The sequence below is a fragment of the Geospiza fortis genome, unplaced genomic scaffold (assembly GCF_000277835.1).
Source record: "Geospiza fortis unplaced genomic scaffold, GeoFor_1.0 scaffold16, whole genome shotgun sequence".
Classification (NCBI taxonomy): Eukaryota; Metazoa; Chordata; class Aves; order Passeriformes; family Thraupidae; genus Geospiza; species Geospiza fortis.
In genome coordinates, this window is record NW_005054302.1 from 12,171,596 (window position 1) to 12,181,654 (window position 10,059).

The 10,059-nt window shown below is 40.6% G+C and overlaps 1 protein-coding gene across 1 annotated transcript in view; it reads left to right on the top strand.

Annotated features, from left to right (window-relative positions):
- The window catches only part of NOX4 (NADPH oxidase 4), a 100,452-nt gene that overhangs the window by 87,882 nt on the left and 2,511 nt on the right, over positions 1–10,059 (top strand). Inside the window, exons 15-17 of the mRNA XM_014311792.2 lie at positions 3,078–3,186; positions 3,740–3,808; positions 5,919–6,019. Of these exons, the coding sequence (XP_014167267.2) occupies positions 3,078–3,186; positions 3,740–3,808; positions 5,919–6,019 (279 nt within the window). The remainder of the gene's footprint in view (positions 1–3,077; positions 3,187–3,739; positions 3,809–5,918; positions 6,020–10,059) is intronic.

Below are 10,059 nucleotides of genomic sequence, written 5' to 3' on the forward strand. Positions count from 1 at the left end.
TTTTGGGAGTCAGACAATTGTGACAATCTTTCTGCTGGAAATGCAGGACCAGCTCTCCTGGTTTGACCTTTTAATGTCTAAGCTTGAGGTTCTAATAGAAGGGGATCAACCTGAATTCATGTAGTGTGCTGATGTTTAAGTCCATTTAAAAAGTTTAAATTTTACGTATGCATTTTTCTATTTTTCCCTTATTTTTTTCCCTCTCTCTATTTTAAAATTACATTAAAACCTTTGATATTCTATGCAGATTAAACCTTTCACCTCTTGTTTTTCTGTCACATTGACAGCATGGTTCCCACTAAATCTTATGCTATGTGAAATAAACTTCCTTTTATGATTGCTGTTGATTTTATTTATATTTGCTGGAGTTACTGGTTAAGGGCTCCAGTCACAAGTTAAGCACCCCTGTATCAAATGCCCAGTATAAACAGCCAGCCAAAGCAGCAAACCTTCCCTGAGAGGCCATCTGGATTTGGGAGGGCTTTACAATGCGCAGTTAAAGCATTTCTTACGAGTTGAGCATGCCATGGTCAGCTCTAACTCCAAAGTGAAGCTGAAGTATGGAATTTAGGTGCTGCACACATTCTTCTGTCCTTAGCCTGGGCTGGACCTGACAGTGCCAAGTGCCTGAAAGTTATTAGCCTTGTGTGTCTCGTGGTGCTGCAGCCCCCACAGACCATCTTGGGCTCCCTCATTTTCTTTTCTTGAGAGCATACAGATCACTTTCTCAAAACCATGGTGCATTTTTGCTGAAAGCCTGGGGCTCAGGTGGATAAAATGACTGTTTTCCTTGTGATGGATTATCCCTGATAGTGTTTAGCAAAATGTCATGGAACACAAAGTTGGGCCAGCAGCAGGTAATTAGATGTTTGCCTCTAATGTATGTTATCTGAGGCTGTAGAAATTCTCACAGACATTGCAAGAAAATGGTAGTGTCCAAAGGATTTTGCAATGTCCATTTATCTGCATAAAGCCATAAATTGACTTCTAAGGAGCTAATTCCATAACCTGCCTTTTTAGCTGCTCTTCCCCTTGTGCACTGTACAATATACAAAGGCATCATTCTGGGGAATAGAACAGTCTTAGTCTGCTTCCCTCCTCAGTATTTAAACATCAACAAGACTCTGGTTTAGTGGCTGATCTGTGTGTGTCTTTGCCCTGGCTTGGAAGCAGATATTGGCAGGTACGAAGATGCAAACTGCCTGATGGTGCCAGCTCTGTAGAGCAGCCAGGCCAGTCCTGTTGTGTCAAGGACACTCAGGCCTAGGAGAGATCCAGAGTCTGTCCTTGAAATCTTGTTTCTTGCTCCGTTGTTTTCCTGTTGTACGTACATAATTTGATTCATGCCCCTGCCCTTTCCTCCACTTAGCTGTTGAACCCTGTGCCCTATTTTAAGAAATTATGATGTACTTTATGGAAAGTTAGAGGCTTTTATGCACAAGAGTCTGTAAATAATGGCTGTTATGGGCAGCGAAACACAGAAACACACAAGAAATGGGGGTTGTAATGGGGGATTGCACCTCTCCTACACAATATATCCTGCTGGAGGTAACCCAGGCATATGTGTCTGGGGTGCTATTTTAAATCTATGCTGGACTTGTTTGATGAAGTCTTGCAGTCCAGCCTCTTTGTCCAGATGCAGTGTTTCATCACCTAGAGTGGTGTTTGTGGCTGAACTGGGGCATTTCAATACAAAATGCCTTGCGTTTTTCTCTTTTATCCCTTTTTATAGGGAAAAGCACTTACTTTCCTTGCTACTGCTTATAGTTCTCTTGTCATACCTGACCAGATTTTGACCCTTCCTAAGTGCTTGTCTGAGTCTGGGCAGTCAGAAAGAGATGGAGGAAATCATGTTTGGAAAGTCAGCAGTTAACAAATAAAAAATTGGAAATCAGGACTTGGAAGACACTGTACTCCCCAGTCTGAAAGCACTTTTTTTACTCTCTCTGGGGAGTTTACATGAAAGGTGAGTTCTCAGTTCTATGTGCTGCTGAGGTGCTGCTGATGTCTCCATCCTTGGTCCTCAGAGCAAGGGGTAGGCAGAGGTATGGGGAGGCAAGACACTGGTTGAAGCCATCACTTATATAGATCTATTAACCCTATATCCTGGCTGGATATGCCAGCAACTGTACAGTTTGGAATAAAGTACAGTGGGTATGGTGAGATGTATCATGAAAACTTTTCGACCAGGCCTGGCTCCTAGGATTGGCATTTTAAATTTAATCTTTAGTGAACTATCTGAAAATCATTCTAGGAGGAAAAGGAGAAAACTGTGCAGTGACCATTTTAGTAATCAGAAAAACACAAACCACTGTTGGCTAACTAAGAAAATGCTTCCTGAATACTTTTGCTTTATTTGAACTCATTATTCATCAGGATATTTTTATTTCTATTTTCTTTCCTAGCTAATTCGAATCCTTCCTTTGTACTTATTTGTGTTTTAATTGAATTAGAAATCTGACATGAGAGTCCTGTTTTTCTAAGTGCAATGCCAGAATCTGCCCATGGCTGCACTTTATCCACCAGCATTTTCTGAGGTCTGTAGCATATCACACAGTTCCCTAACACAATGGAGCTCTGATTTCATTTGGTCTTTGTGATTTTGCTACAGTATTAATTATAATCAACCAAAGCCTTTCACATAGAAAGGCAGAATTAAGTCCTGATATGATTACATTTGTCAATATTTTCCACTTACGGGCCTCTTTATAAACCTAATAAAGCATTGACATAATACACTTGAACTTAGAATGTCTCCTTTGCTTTGAAATAAAAGTTTGATGATGATATATGAATCCATATTTGCTGCCCGAATCACCTGTATAGCTGACAATTTCCTAGTGTGGAAGCAGTCTCTGTAATGGCTGCTAGCTCTGTGCTAGATATTTAATATTCTCAGGATAATCTGAATAGGCTGCGTTGGTCAATTCAGCGTCTGATGTGTCATAGCTTGAAGAGCAACTTAGCAGTTAGCTTCTAAAGGAAATTCATGTTTCCATTAATAAATATAAAGCATCCTCATTAATGTTTCCTTTTTAAATTATAATTTTTAACTACCCACACATTTTATTTTCAAGTGATGGCTGGAAATGCTACAAGCTCAGAAGACTCTACTTCATCTGGGTGTGCAGGGACATTGAGTCTTTCCGCTGGTTTGCAGATCTGCTCTGTATGTTGCATAACAAGGTAATGGGTGTTGTTTGGAGGGATCCTGACAACTTAAATGCAAGGTATGCCGACACCACACACCTGGCATTCTGTAGAGGATGGCAGCCTTGCTCAAAACGAGTGAGCTCCAGCAGTAGCTTGGGCTGCCTGATCCAGGCTTCATTTGTTCTTGGATCAAAACCAGTTTGAGTATCCATCACCAATGTTTCATTGCAGTGTTGCCATGTTCCAGTAGCCTGGACACTTATCTGTGTCCAGACTACCTTATGAGATGGAAGAAGAAGCATATGCAGTCTGGGAAGCCTTGAGTGGCCTTTAGTCATTTGGCTAGTAGGCAGATTGAAAAGGGAGTGGGATTTATAATTTCAAGTATATTTTAAGAGCCATGTAGCTTCCTAAAATAATATTTTTTACATAGCATGATGTGCTATACAAGCACATCCTCTTCAGTGAAAAGCTTACTTCATTGATGCTGAAACCCATGTACCTCAGTATAGTAGGCACAAGTGACTTCACGCTTGCATTAAGGAAAAGAATATTATTTCACTAGCTGTTTTTATCATCCTCCCAGCTTTGGCAGGAGAATCGGCCAGATTATATAAATATCCAGCTGTACCTCAGTCAAACAGATGGAATACAGGTATGTGGCCAAATGTTGTTTGTAAACTAAACTAGACCTTGGAGTAATAGGCAATGCAAACTGTCAGTCAAAGGCAGAAGGGGATTACTGCAGATGGTAAAAACAGGAGATGAGGCCGTAAACTCGGGTGACTGATTCATTAATAGAGCAAGACAGCCAGTTCATCCCCACAGCATTAAGGGAGTCTAGTGCAGTACCCTTAACTTGATAAGTGCAGGCAGAAATCCATATCTCCCTTTTCTAGGAACAAGGGCCTTCAAGGCCAGGCCACAGACCAGACAGTTGGCTGTGTTCGATGGGAAATCTGCATCGTTTCTGGGCTAAGAACCAAACCAGAATAGTTCTAGGAACTTGCAAACTCAAATCTTCTTTTCTCATACATGTTTTGAAAGAATCTAGCTACTTTTAAAAACTTTTTATTTCATTATTTCATATATAGACGAAAGGTAGAAATTTCTTGATGTGTAAGTCTGGAAATTATACTGAACTGTCAGTTGACTTATATTGCGAACGCTAATGCCGGGCTAATTCCCCAACTCTTGGCGTTTCCTGTAACTATTTATGCTTGCAATCTTCATTTTACATTATGCAGCACATTATGTAGCACTTTGTACATACTATGTATGTAGTACATTATAAGCCTAGGTACAAATCTTTTCTGTGCCGTGTCAGGAAGCTTTCCCTTGACTACAGGGGGCCCAGAGCCAAGCCTAACAATTACTGGAAAACATGAAATGCAGTGAAAAACCATGCCCAAATGATTTTGATCTGCCTGCCATCAGGTGGAGATAGCATAACATTCACTGCTCTGGTAAGAACACAATCCTGTAGTTTAAATGATGTGGTAGCTACAGTAGTTATGACTATGACAAATGCAATGCCTGGACAACATATGTTGATGGAAATGGAGTGCTTGAAAATGCCTAATTGATGAACCTGCTATGTAATTTTTTAGGTTAAAATTAAAACCTGAAGCAGGACTGCAATGCAATGTGATAGGGAAAGTGAAATAATAGTCAATTCAAAGGGAGTTTTCTGATACTATATAGTATACAAATACTGCATAGTGATGCTAATTGAGCAGCTGCTGAATTTATTTAAGTCAGCTTTTTGATTGAAGTCCTTCTTTAGAATCATGTTTTTTGTGGCTGTTGAACAAAACTGCTATGAAGCATAGTGCTGCTCATAATTGCTCAAGCAGGAGTTAAGTCTCCATTGCCATACAGGTGGTGTGTTCACTGATGTTGGTCCAAAGTGCTGACTGCTGCCAAAATTTGGGCAGTTGCACTTCTTGCTCCCTTTGTGAGAAGCCCTTGTGCCCGTGTGGTAAGAACTCACCCTGCAGCAAGTGCCTCTTGTCTATAAAAGCCCAAAGGAGGCTGAGTTGGCCAGGACTGTGTTTGCATTGATGTGAGCAGTGTTTTCGGTTGTTCAGCAAGGAAGGGAATGTGGGAGCCTAGATAATGTGTAGCTCTCTGCCTCTTGCTGCTGTGTTAGAACAGGAAACCCAGGATTGTGCCCTGCAGTGGGAGGGCGTTACACCTTATCAAAATGCTGGTGAGTTAGCATTCTGGAATGGAGTGGGTTCCATCTGGGGAGCAGTTTTGGCTGCTTTCTGCTGTTGCAGCAGCTCAAAACAGCTGGCAAACGACTCTCAGGGAGAAAAGTAAGATTTCCCTTGTTACTTTTTCAGACCTAGTCATCTTAATAGTTACTTGTACAAGTTTAAAAAAAGACTTCAGACAAAAATATGATTTTTGCATCAGCAGCATTTCTTCCAGCTTAGCATTAAAAGCCAGTGTGGGAATGAGTAACAGGAGCATGGTTATTGTTTTATGGATTAAATAAATTGGTTTAAAAGTAATGTAGAAATTAATGAGTAGCTGTATGAGGGACAATGTATATAACTAACACCAAGGAGAGCCATTGAAAAGATACTGAGCAGAGGTATTGGTGCATAAAATGGCTGCAGCTCCCATCACAACTGTTACTTGTGCTCAGGTTTTACACCTCAGCACTCCAGCAAGTCAGCCAATAGCAGAAATGGGAGCCCTGGGTGATATGAGGAAATTTGCAAATCAGGCAGAATGGATTTTTTTGTTTCTTGCAGAAAATAATTGGTGAAAAATATCAAGCTTTAAACTCCAGGCTTTTGATTGGACGACCCCAGTGGAAGCTCCTGTTTGATGACATAGCAAAGTGCAATAGGAGGTAAGTGCTCGTCCACTTGAAGGGTGCCACAGTTGGATAGCTGGACATATCTGTTTCTAGCTGTGTTTGTATGAAAATATTTCTGGGATTTATCTTGCTGAGAGATAGCCTATACAAACTGAAACATGGTAACATGGTTTTTGGGGTTTTTTTTATGTTCAGAGCAGTTCAGCTTCTCATGAGATGTTCAGTGGCTCAGAAAATAAAAGTAGCAGATTTCCATCTGACTGCACAGAGATTACATATGTTCTTGTCCATGGCAATATCTTGCTTTCAGCATATGCTGGTTCTTTATATAAAGTTACATTTCTTAAAATTGTTGATTCATGATTTGTAATGCTAGTATACAAATGGAATTCACACAGAAGAATTTGAATTACCCGTATTGTTTTTATTCAGAAGATTGATTGTCTTTTGGTATTTCTAGCTATTTTGGTAATTCTAGCTATATTATTCTCTGTTAAAACCTGGGAATGCCTTTTTATTGTGCTGGGAAAGCGTATTATGGTCTGAAACAAGACAAGTGTAAACCAGAGAAGACATGCATATAGAATGTTTTTGTCCAGATCCAACTTTGTTGGTTCAATAGTTTTCCTGCTGCTGGTAGTTCATTGCCTCAAAAGCTGGACGAAGGGACTGTGTGAATCTTCCCTAATCCACTTCTGGCAAAGTCAGTGGTGTGGGAGCAAACACCCCTGAGTAGCTATTGACAGTAATCTGGGCCCATTGGGTTTGAGAGGTGCTCTGCAGAGCCATCCCTCAAGAACTTTTTGTCGTCTCTTGCACTTGCAAAGTGAAATCTGCCCATGGCTTGTTGACTCTTCTCTTCTGAGGCAAGATATGAGTAGGGAACACTGAGCCCTGGCTCTTGAGAAATAGTGAGTGCCAAATGTATCACTGTGGGCAGTGTGAGCTGCTGACAATACTTGTCTTGGATTCAGGTCATAGAGGATGTTGTGAGCAGGAGGCCCTATAGGCTGCTACATCTCTAGCAGAATTTTCACACTTAGAGAAGGGGTTTAGAGCAGAGAACCATGGGAAAGAAAAGGAAATAGAGAGTTCAGAGGGCCAAGCTGACTGGGCTCAGAGATCTCTGCATAGTGGGCTGTTGACCTTTTATGCTCCATGCTAATGTCTTTGTTTAACTATGTGAGTGCAGTTTTAGAAGACGAAAATTATGATGGTCCTCCCACTTCCCTCTGAGGATGTAAGAGCACATAACATAGATGAAGCCATTAGTAGTAGTAGTAGTAGTAGTAGTACTAATAGTAATCATACTTGATTTTTCTTTTTTGCTTTCCATTGCATTACTCCTAATTAGACTTCAAGTACCATTTCCTCTGTATTTTCATATCAGGTCTTTAAATTGGGCTGCCATTTTCAAGCAGGGTATCTTTAATACCAAAATAATGTTCCCTTTTGATTACCTTGCTAAGATGCAGGCTTTGTCCCTCTTTGTCATCTCTTTATCAAGGTTTATATAGGTCTGTACCTATAGATGTAGTTACTTGTAATGGTGCACAGTAGCAAAGACTTTGACAACCTCAGCTGTCCAGCAGAAATTTACCTTTTGTAGCTAATTATTCTCTTTATTTCCTTGAATGAGATGGGAACTTTAGTTTTTCCCTCTAGTCCAATTTCCAGGTCTGCTACTACCTTTATTTCAATTCTTATTTCTTTGTAACTTTCCACCTAAATGTCCCTGCTGCTATACAGAGACCAAAAAAACCAAACTAAAGCAAAACAGGTCAATCAAGTAGCTTGCAACATCTGGTGCCAGTGTTCAGACTTTCACATTTGCAATCATCCCCTTGGGCTTGTTTATGGGCAGCGAAGATATTTTCCAGTTTTTATCTTGTGATTTTAGGAAAAGCTGCATATAAATAAACAGGCAGCTGGCAAAGCTCTCTGTCTCTCTGTGTAGCCGTCTGATTGCTGTGTGCTTTGTGAATTGTTGCTGTTGTTGCTGTATGGGTCCCAAATAAGCAAAGTGCATTTGTAAGTGTCTGAGCTTTGCCAGACCTTCAGAGCACGACATGGGACAACCCAGCATCAGGTTCCTGCTCCTTTTTGATTTTTGGGAAAAGAGGAGCAGATGTATGCCATCTACTGTTCATATTTCATATGACACCCACAGGCCCAGCAATCTGAACTGGAGCAGTTACATAATAAATTACTGGTCTTGTTTTTTCATGCTTTTTTGTGGGGAAATGGAGCAACAGCCTTGTTCCTGTTCAGTTTTGTCCTGGATGAAAAGCTTGCACCATGCTCAGTTTGCTTAGGTCAAAAGGGCATGTTCTTTTTTCCAGGTAGAGAATGACCTAGAAAAAGACATGAATACCTGTAGGAGAAAAAAGCATGGAGCACCATGATATGTTTCTTGTGTGTTCTAAAGGAGAAACCTCTCTCTAGGAACAAATGTGGGGTTTAAAAGAGGAGCATTTCAAGTCCTGACTCTGTCCTCTCAATGTAGCAAAATACTTAATTTCTCTCTCAACTCCTGCTGTTCATAAAATGGATGTAAGAATATGTGCTGACCTACTCATCCCATAGGAACACTGAGGAATTACTTGCTTAGTGCTCTGAAGGAGTAAATTCTATATTGAAGTTTATAATTATTACAAAGAATGTCCTATAACATAGTTTCCTTAACTGTAAACATGTTAATGGCATTAATGAAGATTTTCAGACATACGACTATACAGCTGCCTGTTTTCATCTAAGACACAAAGTGAGCCTTTGTCCCAAACAAATGATAGATAAACAGTCAGGGTAGTAATATGCTGTTCTATGTAGTAGCTTTCCTCAGCCACCTTTCTGTGTTCCAGCAGCCAGGCAGGATCTGGGGGAGGAGGGGCAGAGGCATCTGCAGGCAGGGCTGGACACAGGGGAGGAAGGTAGATGATGTGTGAAGGGGTGTCCAGACTGGATGCTGGTGGTGGGTATCCCAGGAAGGCAGTCTGACAGCCTGTGGCTCACTGCACAGAGCAGTGACTCAGCTGGGTTTCAGGTGACTTAGCCATGGGTCTCTTGTGTGACTTCAGGCAAATAATTTAACTTTCCTGTGATTCTAATCACTAGTGAAAAAATTTGTATACCTTGGAAGGATGTTGCTGGGATGAGAATACATTGGCAGTATGTATATACTTTGTTGGTTGCTTATATGTAATGAAAGGGAGAGGGGCAGCTGAACGCTTTGGGGTTTATTTTATCAGTTCACTGTACTAATTCAACTAAAGAAAAAGAAAAACAAACAAACAAAAAACCCCAAACCCAACAACAACATTCATTCTTTCAATTAAATACACAGTAGAAGACAGAGTCTTGCTGGCAGGTCATGAATCCTTTTTCTCCAGTGTGCACAGATTAGAGGCATTTCAGAGTCTGCAAGTGCTGAGGATTCTTATTTGAGAGCAACATGCAGCAACTCTCTCATTATTGCAGCAAATTTAGCCACCAGCACAGCACCCATTGCCATTAAAAGGAGTACTGCCAGAACGGGAAAGCTTACTAGATAAACATAAGGGTGAGAAAAGTATGAATTATGACTTTGCCTGATTGATATGAGAGATGATGTCATTGAAGGCAGTTGCAATCTGTGTTGTAAGGTGCCTGCAGAAGAACACCACTGCAGTTACCTGCATAACTTTTGGGTGATTTTTGATGTTTGAGTGCTCAGTTGTACCGTGCCAGTGTTGCTGTGCACTGGTGCAGCATGCACTGCCATGCTACTCCAGCAGCTGTCTGACACCTGTCATGTACATGTGGCAGTGTGCACCAAAGATTTATTCTTAAATCAGTTTCCTCCTCTCATCAAACACATGCACAGGGAACTTTAAACTGAATCTGATTATTTAGCATATGCTAAAATATTGTATATTAAATAGTTATTGCATAAAATATCAAAACAGTCCAGAACCCAAATCTCCATCTTCTTGGTGAGTGCTGTAGATCAGAATAGTTAGAGCCGTGTTCCCTCTTGTATGCTTTTTCTTCATCCTAGTAAATCTTTTAGATCTTTTTCTGTTCTGGCACAATTT